The sequence below is a fragment of the Malus domestica genome, chromosome 01 (genome assembly GCF_042453785.1).
Source record: "Malus domestica chromosome 01, GDT2T_hap1".
NCBI classification, from domain to species: domain Eukaryota; kingdom Viridiplantae; phylum Streptophyta; class Magnoliopsida; order Rosales; family Rosaceae; genus Malus; species Malus domestica.
In genome coordinates this window covers 15,057,608-15,072,360 of record NC_091661.1, presented here as the reverse complement: position 1 = coordinate 15,072,360, position 14,753 = coordinate 15,057,608, and the positions used below count along the sequence as shown (strand labels likewise).

Here is a 14,753-nt window from a genome sequence, read left to right as displayed (position 1 = left end):
TCCACTTCATCCATCCAGCTTGTATTCTATGGTTGAGATCTCCATCTAATTCTCCGTTCTTTTGCAAGATAGATCCTAGGTAACGAAAACGGTCGCTCTTTGGTATTTCTTGATCTCCGATCCTCACCCCTAACTCGTTTTGGCCTCCATTTGCACTGAACTTGCACTCCATATATTCTGTCTTTGATCGGCTTAGGCGAAGACCTTTAGATTCCAGCACTTCTCTCCAAAGGTTAAGCTTTGCATTTACCCCTTCCTGAGTTTCATCTATCAACACTATATCGTCTGCGAAAAGCATACACCAAGGAATATCATCTTGAATATGTCCTGTTAACTCATCCATTACCAACGCAAAAAGGTAAGGACTTAAGGATGAGCCTTGATGTAATCCTACAGTTATGGGAAAGCTTTCGGTTTGTCCTTCATGAGTTCTTACGGCAGTCTTTGCTCCTTCATACATATCCTTTATAGCTTGGATATATGCTACTCGTACTCCTTTCTTCTCTAAAATCCTCCAAAGAATGTCTCTTGGGACCCTATCATACGCTTTTTCCAAATCTATAAAGACCATGTGTAAATCCTTTTTCCCATCTCTATATCTTTCCATCAATCTTCGTAAAAGATAGATTGCCTCCATGGTTGAGCGCCCTGGCATGAACCCGAATTGGTTGTCCGAAACCCGTGTCTCTTGCCTCAATCTATGCTCAATGACTCTTTCCCAGAGCTTCATTGTATGACTCATTAGCTTAATACCCCTATAGTTCATGCAATTTTGTACGTCGCCCTTATTCTTGTAGATAGGCACCAAAGTGCTCGTTCGCCACTCATTTGGCATCTTCTTCGTTTTCAAAATCCTATTGAAAAGGTCAGTGAGCCATGTTATACCTGTCTCTCCCAAAACTTTCCACACTTCGATTGGTATATCGTCTGGGCCTACTGCTTTTCTATGCTTCATCTTCTTCAAAGCTACAACCACTTCTTCCTTCCGGATTCTACGATAAAAAGAGTAGTTTCTACACTCTTCTGAGTTACTCAACTCCCCTAAAGAAGCACTCCTTTCATGTCCTTCATTGAAAAGATTATGAAAATAACCTTTCCATCTGTCTTTAACCGCGTTCTCTGTAGCAAGAACCTTTCCATCCTCATCCTTGATGCACCTCACTTGGTTTAGGTCCTTTGTCTTCTTTTCCCTTGCTCTAGCTAATTTATAGATATCCAACTCTCCTTCTTTGGTATCTAGTCGCTTATACATATCGTCATAAGCCGCTAACTTAGCTTCTCTCACAGCTTTCTTCGCTTCTTGCTTCGCTTTTCTATACCTTTCACCATTTTCATCGGTCCTATCCTTGTATAAGGCTTTACAACATTCCTTCTTAGCCTTCACCTTTGTTTGTACCTCCTCATTCCACCACCAAGATTCCTTTTGGTGTGGGGCAAAACCTTTGGACTCTCCTAATACCTCTTTTGCTACTTTTCGAATACAACTAGCCATGGAATCCCACATTTGGCTAGCTTCCCTCTCTCTATCCCACACACACTGGGTGATTACTTTTTCTTTGAAAATGGCTTGTTTTTCTTCTTTTAGATTCCACCATCTAGTCCTTGGGCACTTCCAAGTCTTGTTCTTTTGTCTCACTCTTTTGATATGTACATCCATCACCAACAAGCGATGTTGATTAGCCACGCTCTCTCCTGGTATAACTTTGCAATCCTTACAAGTTATACGATCCCCTTTCCTCATTAGGAGAAAATCTATTTGTGTTTTTGACGACCCACTCTTGTAGGTGATCACATGTTCTTCTCTCTTCTTAAAGAAGGTGTTGGCTAAGAAGAGATCATATGCCATTGAAAAATCCAAGATAGCTTCCCCATCCTCGTTTCTCTCCCCAAAACCATGGCCACCATGGAAACCTCCATAGTTGCCTGTCTCCCTGCCCACGTGTCCATTTAAATCTCCTCCTATAAATAACTTCTCCGTCTGAGCAATTCCTTGCACCAAGTCTCCAAGGTCTTCCCAAAATTTCTCCTTCGAACTCGCATCCAACCCTACTTGAGGTGCGTACGCACTAATCACATTGATAAGTTCTTGTCCTATTACAATCTTGATTGCCATGATTCTATCTCCTACCCTCTTGACATCTACGACATCTTGTGTCAATGTCTTGTCCACGATGATGCCAACACCGTTTCTCGTTCTATTTGTGCCCGAATACCAAAGTTTAAACCCTGAGATTTGCATGATCAGTAGAAATAGTCCCTGAGATTGTCCGCCATCCATGATTTTGGTCATTCCATTAAAAACTCAGTTAAGTGTCCTGGAGCTCTTGGCTGGAAGTTTGGGCAATTTTCAAAGCTTCGTAATCCAATCATTTCTTAACCAAATTCGACCCATAATATATCAAAATGAAGATAGGAAAGTGTAGAACAAGATTATACCTATTTGGAAGCCCAATGACTGCCAGAGATGGCCAAAAAATAGCTGAAATGTGACAGATCAGTGGGAAAACTGGAAAACTCGCCGAAAACTGGGTAAACTTTAAACGTTTATAACTTCTTCAATACTTAACGAAATCGAGTGATTCAAAAATAAAAATCATACTTCTCAATAAGACAAAGAGAATGGTATCTTTTTTTACTGCTAACTCGTCGTGGTTTGGCCTGAAACCTGTTCGAAAGTGGCTAACTCGAAAATGGTTAGCCACTTTCGAGCCGTTGTCCGACCAAACCACGGCGAGTTAGCCTTCGAAAAAGGTACCATTACCTTTGTCTCGTCAAGAAGTATTATTTTTGTTTTTGAATCACTCGATTTGGTTGAGTATTGAAGAATTTATGTACGTTTAAAGTTTACCCAGTTTTTGGCTAGTTTTCTAGTTTTTTCTCATACCAGTCACCTTTCAGGCTATTTTCTGGCCATCTCCGGTAACCATTAGGCTTCCAAATAGGTACAACCTTATTCTACACTTTCCTATCTCCATTTTGATATATTATGGGTTAAATTTGGTTAAGAAACAATTGAGTTATGAAACTTTGAAAATTGCCCAAACTTCCAGCCAAGAGCTCCGGGACACTTAACAGAGTTTTTAACGGAATGACCAAAATCATAGATGGTGGACAATCTCAGGGACCATTTCTATTGATTTGAAATCTCATGGACCATTTCTATTGATCATACAAATCTCAGGGACCATTTTGTATAATGACCCTATGATCTCATGCTATAATAGGTTTCATGTTGTAAAAATAGTATGAATGCCCACTATGAAAACAGTGTGAATATAAACATGATGACTTTGGCAATCGGATCATGGATTGGTCGGTATTGGTCGAGAGAGGGTTTTCGCCGGATCTTCTTTGTGAGGATTCCAAAAATTCTCTAATCACATCTGGTTGTAAATTATTTTATTTAAAATTGAATATAAACAGTACCTGATAAAGTGACCGCACGATGCACGATGAATGGATGTGATTAGAGGATCCTCTCTTGTATTGGTCACCTAATTTTTGTATTTTATATTATTCACAAATAGGAAATGGGGTGTTGAACGAAGAAAAAATAGTTGGTCATCTGCCTATAAAACCAAGAGGAGAAAAGAGAGAAAAATAGTGAGATTTATTTTGTACTCCTATTATTTCGAGCGAAACCACTATTATTGCCCCAAGGACATAGGCACATTTGCCGAACCTTGTACATATTGTGACTTATTTATTTTATAATCCATTGCACACATATTCTCATTTCACAACATATGACATGTATAATATCATATATATATATATATATATATAGGAAATTTTTAAGGGAAGGGATCTCCATTTTTTCATAAAAATGGGGATTAGTTGATGGGTTCACACCACATCGAATTTTAACAATCCGAACTGTTTATTTTTCAAGTTGAACCTCATGGATCATTAGCCAAATCGGAAATATTTAAGACATCTAATTGGATTCAAAAAAATTAACGAACACTTTGTTATATAAGAAACAAAGAAATTTTATCTTCATAATTAAATAGGCAAATGATTTTGGATTAAATTGGATTTTTGCAAAGATGATCTATAAATCGAGACTTACAAAGGGATCCCCATTTTTTCTAAAAAATAGGGACTAGGTGTGGGGCCCACTCCACATTGAACTTCAACGATCCGAACAGTCTAGTTTGTAAGTTTCGATCATAGATCATCCTTGCAAAATTTCAATTCAAGCCATAATCATTTGCCTATTTAATTATCAAGATAAAATTTCTGTGTTTCTTATATAACAAAGTATTTGTTAATTTTTTTGAAACCAATTAGATATCTTAAATATTTCCGATTTGACTAATATTTTGCAAAGATGATCTATAAAGTGCAACTTGAAAAATAGACAGTTTGGATCGTTAAAATTCGATGTCGTGTGGACCCATCAACTAATCCCCATTTTTATGAAAAAATGGGAATCCCTTCCCTTAAAGGCTTCCTTTATGTGTGTGTGTGTATATATACACACATAAGTTTAGGCTAAATCACTCATAGGCAACCAAAACTACTTGATTTCCAACATTTCTGCCACTAAAAAGTCCCACAAGAGCTGCAGGAGCACTCTCAAGGCCTTAAAGGCTTCCTTTATGTGTGTGTGTATATATATGTACACATAAGTTTAGGCTAAATCACTCATAGGCAACCAAAACTACTTGATTTCCAACATTTCTGCCACTAAAAAGTCCCACAAGAGCTGCAGGAGCATTCTCAAGGCCTTCAGCTATGTCTTCCAGATACACTATTTTCCCTTCTCTGATGTAGGGGATCACCATGTCCAGAAACTTGGGGTAGAGGTGGAAATAATCAAACACGACGAAGCCTTCGATGCGAATCCGATTGTAGATGATAGAGACGAGGTTGCTAAAGTCTTGCGGCTGTTTGAGACTGTAATATGAGATCAATCCGCATACCGCAATTCGGCCATGACGTCTCATGTTAAGGAGCACAGCATCCAGCATTTTTCCTCCAACGTTCTCAAAGTAAATGTCAATGCCTTCAGGGAAGTACCTTTTCAAAGCTGCCTCCAGGTCAGGCTCTTCCCTATAATTGAAAGCCTCATCAAATCCAAGCTTGTTCTTTAGTAGATCGACCTACGGCCATGAAGGCAAATTGTGGACTTTATGATACACACACACACACACACACACACACACACACATACAAATACAGTTATTGCGTATAAGATGTCCATTTTTTTTTCTTAAGAAATGGACTCTTTGAGAAAACCTTGTTTCTTTCCAATTTTCTCCATCTTTAGAGTGTAGAATCACCTTTCAAAGTGTAGAACTTAAACTTTATGGGTTCTAATCTCGGATTAGTTGATGGCTTCGATTATGCGTTTTAAGTAGTATTAAAGTTGAATAAACTTTATCATAAAGTGAGACTTTCTTGAAAGGTCCGTCCTTTATAAAAGAACGAACGTCCTGTAAAAAGAATCTCTATTGCTTTAACTTGTTTTTAATACGGTAATATTTGACACTAAGTGGAAGGAGGATATGTACTTTATGGAGAGGGATTGGCAAGGCCACACAATGGCCCAACCGCTTACTAGGTATCAAACTCAGCACAAATATTATACATCCGTGCCATCCATTTGAATCGAACATGAGACCCCTCACTTACAAATGAAGATGAATGCTACTAGACAGTAATACTAGTTGGTTTAGTCACTTGAACTTTGTTTGCTTAAACTTGCACTTAATGAGGGTTCTCCTTAATCATTAATTTTATCCCTAAATGATTATAAAGCTAATAACTCACCTTCTCTTTGCTTCCAACACTTCCAACAACATAGCATCCCATTAGCTTTGCAAACTGCCCAACAAGCTGACCAACTGCACCAGCTGCGGCTGAAATGAAGACATAATCTCCTTTCTTCAGCGAACAGATTTCATGAAAACCGACGAAGGCAGTTATACCCGGCATACCTAAATGATTCAAAGAAATAAAAGATTAATATAGTGATTATAAAAAGTATGAACATATATAACTCATAGTTATGATGAAGAACTAAAACATACCAAGAAGTCCAGTATAGTTGGAAAGGGGAACATCAGTGTGGTGGATTTTAAAGAGCTGTTCTGGTTCTGTGATGATGCTGTAATCTTCCCATCCAGTCGTCCCCCAAACCAAGTCACCTTCCTTGAACTCCGGGTGCCCCGACTCCAAAATTTTAGCCACTCCAAACCCATTTAATGGCTGAAGAAATCCATCAACAAGTATTTATTTTCAGATTTTTCATTTAGTGAATTCAGTTCTAACATGCTTAAGCCAGATGATTGAATCTCAACACACTAAAATGAGAAAGCATAGTGATTTCATACTCCATCTTCTCCTTCCCCTATACTATTCTTTGATTTATTCAATCCAATCGCTAAAAAAAAGAGATGAGTGCAGAGGATAAAGGAGAGTGAGAAAATAATTTTCTGATAAAAAATACTTGAATATGGTCATTCGTGCTACGTCAGTCTGGAAACACAAAAAGACATTTCGATGTCTACAGAGTTATCTGCCCAAGACAGACAAGGGTGATTCCCTTCATTCAAGTCCTACATAGACCTATTTTGGTGCCCCTGAATGCAGGGGATCCCCTTATGCGTGTCTTAGGCAGGACGTGGAACGTGGAAATGGTGGTTCTTGATCACCACTGCCTTGTCGTCCTACAATCTATAAATCACAAAAATACATAACCAAAACAGAACATACATTGATAATCATGGAACCAAACAGAAAATCAAGAAAGCCAAAGAGAGTGCTCACAGAGCCAGGAGTGAGTGAAGTGAAGACACTATTAGGAGGTTGAGTTCTATCCATTCGAATCCTCAAATAAGCGTCGCACGACAAGTAAAGGTTCTTGACCACAACTGCCTTGGAGTCCTGTGGAACCTTGAGCTTCAAGGTACTAACTGTCACGTGCATGTCGGACTCTTCGGCTTTTTCAGAGACATAGTTCTTGAGTACCACCTGCTTGTTCCTCACTTCCTCTACGCCACTCGCCATTGCCATTGCCATTGCCGTTGCTCAACCAAAACCAAACTCTCTATATATCTTTTCAGGTCCTCTGTTTCTTTGAAAAAAATATGTATAGTATGTTGATTAAAGTGCTTATTTTTTATTGATAACACGTCATTTGATTTACTTAGCATTATCCTTAATCTACATGTCAAAATTTGCTTTATTTTGTTTGTCAGCGTGTTTGAGGTGTTGTATGATGGCACGTGTATGGTTGGATATATCATATATCTCCTTCCATTCCATTTCTGCTCAAGATAGCTACGGCTTTGTCATCATCTTAAGGAATCATAGACGGAACAAATAGTATAGCTGTCAAGAAAAGTCCATGCTCCTAATCTTTAAGAGCATTCCACCACACGAATACACTGACATTGCCACATGGGGTCCCTTGTCATTCAAGCAACATAACCAACACAAAGTTGTCCGCGTGACCAACTTCCATGATATAAGTACACCGCCACTATAGTGTTTGGTGTCAATCATACAATGTCATGTGAAAATATACTTGCACATAGCATTGCCCACATGACACGAAACATCACGGTAACGATGTTGGTTAATACAAGATGCCACAGTTACTATATACTCGTTCCATGGAAGTCTTTTTCGTCATTCATTCTCAGAAAAATCATCATCAAACTCCTTTTATGTCAATGTAGTGAATGAATGTTAAACATTGTGCATATACTAGTTGAGTATTTGTAGGAGTTTCGTCATCTGGGAAAAACAGTACCATTCACAATTTCACACAGAAACATAGCTGCCTGTGTTTGATGTGTAAAGGATACTCTGTCCAGAAACAGCATGGGATTTCTAATCACCAAAGCGTCGTCCATGAACCTTTACTACGACATAAATTCTAGCTCATTCAACTGGGAAAAAATTAGTCGTTTTACGCCACAAAGACGACACTTCATTTTACGTCACTCCATGTACCCTGAAAATAAATCAATCAAAAGGAGGAGAAAGACAACCGTTGATTTCTGGACATGGAATCATCGCAGCCATATTTGAAACGTATACAGCGATGGTATTTCAGCAACCGAAAAAGAAAATGTAGAGAACTGAACAAGATTACAAGGCAGAAGTAATGTGCTGCTGCATACAAAAGCTGAATTAAGGAAGAAATTATATCATAAATATCAATACTGGTGTTTTTCTATTAGACAAGCTAGGAAGCTATTGAATTGCATCTCAGACAACTTAATTACATCACAGTTGCCCGCTTGTTTCACCGAGTTAATTCAACTCTACATATTGATTTCAAAGGGTAACTATAAATAAGCAAACTTTTTTATCATATATATAATTCCCAACAAAAATTTGTTGGAAAATAATTCGATACAGAGGCGTAATCTGGAAATGGTGGAAGCAGCACTACAACTCTCACCTTGAAAGTTCTACAGATGAATTTTCGAATGGTTTTCAGCATTCTGGAGATGAATTTTGTCGTCATTACCATCCTCCAGTTATTCGGGCATTAGAAGCCATAGTGAATTGGAACAAGAGGTGAGTTGCTCAATTGATCAGGTTACTGTTTAACTCTAGAATTTACTAACCACGAAGATTTTCGTGGAAAATTAACATTATTCACACATTTTCCCAGCATAAATGGTAACAGAGACATGCAAACGGTTATCGCATCTGCATTACCTTATAGACGAAACAAGCAACTTGCAAGCATTCACTATAGTAAATTTATGCTTCAACAGGGTCTTTCGCTCCCTCAGTTCTGTTCCCTTCAAGTGGTTTTCTGACTGTCTCAACCGTGGAGACTTCTTCCTTACCATCTTCGTCAGAACTACCCTTGTTGCTAACGAAGATCCCTAAAAAGAGTAGTGCAAGCTTATTAACCTGATGCCGCTCAAAAAAATTCACTCGTTTTAAAAATTTATAATACCAATTGAAGAAATTATTATAACTAATTGTCCTTCACCAACCTATGAACCATATTCCAGACGCAAGAAACAGAACAGATGTCACAGCAAGAGTTGTTATCCTCCAATTTTTAACATGATCCTGCATATGAAAAGAACAAAACCCAAAACAGGAAAAACGAACACAGTGAGGATGCTAAACCGACAAGACAACCCTTCTATGAAAATTCACTCCAAACTGAACACTGGAATCAACTTCTTTCCCTTGTTGTCGGTATACTGCCTAGGAGCTGCTTCTCCAAATAACAACAGTAATAGAGTGACATAATTATATCACCTAAACATCAGCTGTAATCTCCACTTCTCAAACAAATTATATAGAAAAGAACTTTGAAGGCGCACCTGGAGTATTCCAGCAAGAGGCGAGGAAGGAACATCACCAAAGATGTGGATTGAAACAGTTGAGACAGCCATAGCCAATGGCCTAAGACTTGGTGTCACGCACCGCAGAGACACATAATTAACTGGAGCCTGCCAAGGAAAAGTGATTAACAGGGTAAACGTTATATAAAACTGGAATAGTATGTTATATTTATTATATATCAGTGAGCAGTCATTATCATATTATATGCTTCAGACCAACCACATATGTGTGGGTTTTCATCCCTACTGGTGGTGCTATGTGCATAATCAAACGTTGAGTTATGGAGTTAAAGTTTAGTAGACAAGATCATACTCATCATATACTAATCCACTCGTTATTATAAGCAGACTATTACAAATTGAAGTTTAGCGTGCACAGTATGCATTGAAACAACCAAGTTCAACCCAGATTGGAGAATTTTAAGATTACCTGGGTTGCAAACACAAGGAGCTCCCCCAATGCGAAGAGAACTACAAAACCATACAAGTTCCTTACACAGAAGGCACTGAAGCAAAATATTGCGCCTAGAAATGTTGCAACAGAGAGAAGCTGTGAAAGAAGCAAAGGGTTTCAACAGCACATTCTAATAAAACCTGTTAAAGAAGACCGAATCGTAAATGCTGGACACAAGCAGAACTCACCTTAAAAGCGTTATAAATTGTGGCAGTCACTGCATCAAGGATGAGCCCTCCAGCTAACGTCCCCAGAATTCCACAAACAATTGTAATACCTCCGAACCACAAATCTGGCTTATTCTGTCCAAAGTTCCAATGAACGAGAATACTGTCAGAATTGTTAGAACATTATTTGCTTTATGCTAGACTGCCGTTATTAATATAGTCTATTATATTCTGATAATGCATTTATAAGGTAAAAGAGCTGATCCCATAAGTAATATCACCGGGAGATCATTGATATACCAACGCTTGTGATAGTTAAGGTCAAAATTCAGTTTACTTTTAGCAAAAAAAGCAGGATTATATGACAAAAAAAAAAAAGAGCAAAGAGCTATACCATATGATAAATGTCATAACCAGCCTTTGGTCCCCAGTACGAGTAGGCTCCAATGACAAAGTTATATGACACATAACCTGCCAGTCAATTAAATTGTGAGGAAAAAAATATAAAAAGTTTGTAAATAATAAATAGTAACCTTTAGTAGCACTCTATCAGAACTTTCTCTGGTTAAATTAGTGTTAGATTGCAAACATTACCACTTTTTTTTTTTACCCAATACAGGTATACACACGTGTAAAAACATGATCAAGATCTATAGGATTAAGTACAATTGAAATTATATTTTACTATCGTCGTACCCAGTGCACAAGGCTCCCGCTTTACGTAGGGTCTGGGAGAGGTGAATGTCGGCTAGCCTTACCCCCATTTATGGAGAGGCTGCTCCCAATGAAATTATATTTTACTATATTAGGATAAAATTTTAGAAGAACAAGTAGAGGATGAGGGAGTACCCAAGACATTAGCAACATAAACTTTATCGAGCAAAAGCGCTTTCATATCTCTTGAGAACCTTGAGAGTTGGCTCAAAGACTTTGTAGCAGGGCTTGGCCTGAAATACACAAAAAGAAGAACAATCTAACAGATAAGAAATACCATTTTAGGATGTTAGATGTGTAATAATCCTGTCCTACCCTCTCTATTGATTCTATCACGCTGACATTACTAAAACTCCTTTTTTTTCAGTTGATTAGGGGGCTAGCGGCCGAAAGATCCAACAGCGGATTAAGAAGCAAGGTCTAGCCACATGAGACACAAGGAAAAAGAGAACAAAATATTTATTTAAACATGTTACTAATGTGCCCATATCTGAAATGGAACTGGCATTTGAATTGCAGATGCATTGCAACAGTTTTTGTTATTTGAGCACCCTACCTGGTAATGCTCAGCAGGTTTTCCCAGTTGACAGAGAGCAAAATGGGAACACTTCTGAAGTGGGCTAATAATTCTATTTTTCTCATAATTACGAAGGACAGTGAAGATAACCAAGTAATAGGGAAAAAATGGATGCAATCGTTACTTACCAAGAAGCTTTTTCTGTGACATCTGAGTCTGCAGTTAGAAGCTAATCAGAATAAACATACAAATTTGGATAACAAATAACTTCTTGAAATTTTAAAAAAAAAATATCAAGCATCAGAGAACTGCTTCCACACTACCTTTCATAGTCATTACGTTGACCATCTTAGATCCACCCGAAGTTCCTGTCCTTACAAATGCATTTAAGGAAAAGCTACAATGTAACTGATTATATCGATAAAAATGATTGAAGCTGAACAAGGTTTCTCACACATTAATACTTTTTAAGATTAACGAGGGATATCTTTTAGAAATTAAAGAATGGAAAGTTCAAATGCCCCATTGTTATCCTACACTGCTAGTAAATGACAACACAAACTGTTCTTGGGACCATTTTCGAACTAAAAAATACAGAGTAATATTTGTTTTTTGAAAAATGAAATCAACTTTGCAAAACAACAATAGAACATGAAATACCTTCAATTAAAGGACTAGTTGTTTCAATAGGTTCCAAAGTTTTCCTTGTGTCAGCAGGAGCAAGACCTAAAGTTACCAACATTACAACAAATCCGATGGATCATACATAAAACATAAGCTTCTTTATCACAGACGATGCATCACAGAGTCGCAAAAAGAACAAAACGATAAAATTCACCTTTCAACTCCAATGGTTTCATCACAAAAGCCAACACACAAAATGGAAGCATACTTAATGCCTCTCCCCAGAATGCATAACGCCAACTGAAACTGGATCCCACCTAAACATTGATCCAAAGCGAAATATCATTACGACAAGACATCTACCCCAGTGCAAAATCACCATGATGTACAAAGATGCTACCAATAGAGAAATTTGATTTATTCAAACCAATGACCACAAATAAAGAGAGGTGTATGAAAGGCTAAATTGCAGTTGAAATCAATTGCCCTTACCACTAAGAACTAAGAAGTTGAACAAGCCATTGCCTTAGTACAAGGAAAGAAACGCTTAATTTTGAAACACTAGGATACATTCCAAATTCAGAAGTGAAAGGGAACCTTCAAGAGCAGAGAGTATTGCATGTTGTTTCTTGCAACCAACAATTTAAGTTATCAAACTTTTTGATTGGTTTTGTAGATTGGGAGGAAGAGAAAGTGAGGGACAGGCCAGCAATCGCCTAGATACGTGAATTGCTATCTCTATAATTACAGACCCTAAAATATTGAACTGAGTTTGTCAATGATGTCATGGATATCCAACAATATCATGCGAGGTGATTGGTACCATGAGTAAAAGCAGATAGATGAGCCTACCCACGGTAAACCAATTAACAAGCTCCAATAGACCCACCCTCACCCAAAAACAAAACGGAATTTTGAAAATTCAACCAGCAGCCTTTATATATGTACAAATATGAAGTTAGCTTGCAAAATTTAAAACTTACAAATCCGCCGTAAACATAGCCCATGGCAATTCCAGTAGGTATACACATGTAAAACATAGCAAGCCATGCTGTTTTCTGGGCCCACAATTGACAAATATTCAGCATAATTGTGAAAATAATCATCAAATACATCAAATAATGTCTACCTCTGAAACATATTTGATCGTAAAGAACAATAGGGAGGGATGAAGAGAAGGGAAAGAAACCAAACCTGAGTTGCAGGAGCATGGTCATCGATGAATGGTGCTGCAAGACTAATGAAAGATGCCTCACCAACTCCAACCAGCCTAGAATGGTAAACCTCAATTATAAACTCACAATCTAACACAGGAAGGTGATGCTGATGCAAAGAACAAAGCCAAAGTTGTAAAATCGGAGAATAGTACAGCATTGTTGCACTCACATGCGACATATTGCAATGGTCCAAAAGTTAATTGAACCACCACACCCAGCTGTGGCAAATGTCCAAATAGATAATCCAACTCCAATCAGCCTAAAAGGATTGTGACTGAAAAGACAACAATGCTTATGAACTTGAAACCAAATCAAGCTGAGGATATCTCCATTGAAGAGATGAACAAGTTAGCAACTCATCTCATGCATACTGTAAGTACTCACCTCTTTGCCAACGATGCAAAGATGGGTGAGGCCACAAGAAGCCCAACCATAAATGCAGATGACAGAGAGCCGTCTTCAAAATTGCTCAATTTAAAATCTCCCCTGTAAGAAACATGCCACCGTAAACCAAATACAACCAACAGATCAAGGGAATCGTGAAAAATAGTGCAAATTATTCAAACAAGTGACCCTAATTAAACGCTTCATGGATTTTCAAAAACTTATCGGAAATGAATCTAGTTTCTTGATAAACAAATGGATAATAAATGCATATGCCACAACAGCCACTGGATTAGACAGTAGAATGCCAGATTAATATTGGCCTCTAAGGCCCCGAAACTCTCATAAGAAACTTTAAAAATCTTACTGAATTCCGGTACCCGCGGTGCAAATGCCGCTAGGATCACAAATCCCAATGCTACCGTTGACACCATTGCTGGCTATTGCTCCTCGATCGACATAATTAATCAAGTTAATCACACAGAACATAACGAGCAACCTGTTTTACATACGAAATAAACAAAATATTTGATCACCTTCCACGAGCAACCTCTTCCCTTCAAATGCAGCTTCAAATTTTGAAAATTTACTAGCTTAATTACATTTCCAGATAAAAAAATGCAGAAAACCCAAGAATTGTTAATTCAAAAGTAATTTAAAGGAAACTGAGTTGGGAATGTTTACCTTTTGGGGGTGAACCATGATGGATATCGAGGTGAGTCTGAGATGGGGCTCTCCGACATATCTGGGTTGGGAGTATCGGACGGCGGAGTTGGGGTTGGAGGAGGCGGTTGATGGTGGTGCTGCTCCTGTTGCTTCTCTCGTTGTTGTGATTCCGCCATAATAATGATGAGATCATGAGAGAGAGGAGAGAAGAGGGAGGGGTGGAGAGAGAGAGCCTTGTTACGCAAGCAACCTCCAAAGTTTACAGCACCCTCTGCCTCTCCCCCCTCTCTCCTCTCTCTCGGGACACATCTTTAACCATGTTTTGAAACTCATTTTTATCTAAAAATAATAACAAATATTCATTTTAACCACAAAATTCGTTTTAGTAGTATGGTCTACGGGTATTTTTGTTCAAATGGCGAGAGTTAGTAGATTAATGATTATACCATAAAATAATACTTGAGCAAACAAACCAACAATATATATCATAAGGCCATAGTTAAGAGTATTTTTATTTGTAAAAGTCACACTGCCATGTCGGGTATTGATCCACCTGTACAATATTTGGTGAGCAATAAGATTGACGTTTTGTGAACCTAAATTATAGTATTAGTGAATAGAGAAATGACTACAAGTGAGGGATTGCTTTGGTAGTTAAAGTCTTCCTCTTTGTTCCTC

The 14,753-nt window shown here is 38.0% G+C and overlaps 2 protein-coding genes across 8 annotated transcripts; both read right to left on the bottom strand.

Moving 5' to 3' along the window:
- Positions 1–4,360: 4,360 nt before the first annotated feature.
- Positions 4,361–7,148, bottom strand: LOC114820074 (2-alkenal reductase (NADP(+)-dependent)-like). Of its 3 annotated transcripts, XM_029090186.2 has the most exons (5): positions 6,778–7,148; positions 6,039–6,216; positions 5,779–5,945; positions 4,733–5,108; positions 4,361–4,588 (listed from the first exon to the last, which is right to left on the bottom strand). In XM_029090186.2, exons 1-5 carry the CDS (start codon positions 7,027–7,029, stop codon positions 4,503–4,505), a joined length of 1,059 nt encoding a protein of 352 aa, XP_028946019.1. In that variant the 5' UTR covers positions 7,030–7,148; the 3' UTR covers positions 4,361–4,502. The 3 variants fall into 3 exon arrangements, with proteins under 3 accessions (XP_028946019.1, XP_028945994.1, XP_070679547.1); XM_029090161.2 differs by having other exon boundaries at positions 4,510–5,108; XM_070823446.1 differs by having other exon boundaries at positions 4,510–5,108; positions 6,724–7,130.
- Positions 7,149–7,837: 689 nt separating this feature from the next.
- On the bottom strand, positions 7,838–14,377 carry LOC103453454 (probable sphingolipid transporter spinster homolog 2). 5 transcript variants are annotated; one of them, XM_070823433.1, is made up of 18 exons: positions 14,094–14,377; positions 13,777–13,908; positions 13,410–13,511; positions 13,195–13,299; positions 13,003–13,078; positions 12,792–12,866; positions 12,023–12,125; positions 11,845–11,910; positions 11,508–11,552; positions 11,373–11,400; positions 10,803–10,900; positions 10,348–10,424; positions 9,975–10,088; positions 9,763–9,882; positions 9,312–9,440; positions 8,973–9,051; positions 8,686–8,858; positions 7,838–7,969 (listed from the first exon to the last, which is right to left on the bottom strand). In XM_070823433.1, the coding sequence occupies exons 1-17, from the start codon at positions 14,249–14,251 to the stop codon at positions 8,731–8,733; spliced, it is 1,635 nt and encodes a 544-aa protein (XP_070679534.1). In that variant the 5' UTR covers positions 14,252–14,377; the 3' UTR covers positions 7,838–7,969; positions 8,686–8,730. The 5 variants fall into 5 exon arrangements, with proteins under 5 accessions (XP_070679534.1, XP_070679535.1, XP_070679541.1 ...); XM_070823434.1 differs by lacking the exon at positions 7,838–7,969 and adding an exon at positions 13,946–13,978 and having other exon boundaries at positions 8,149–8,858; positions 13,777–13,849; XM_070823440.1 differs by lacking the exons at positions 7,838–7,969; positions 11,508–11,552 and adding an exon at positions 13,946–13,978 and having other exon boundaries at positions 8,149–8,858; positions 13,777–13,849.
- Between the last annotated feature and the right edge of the window lie 376 nt (positions 14,378–14,753).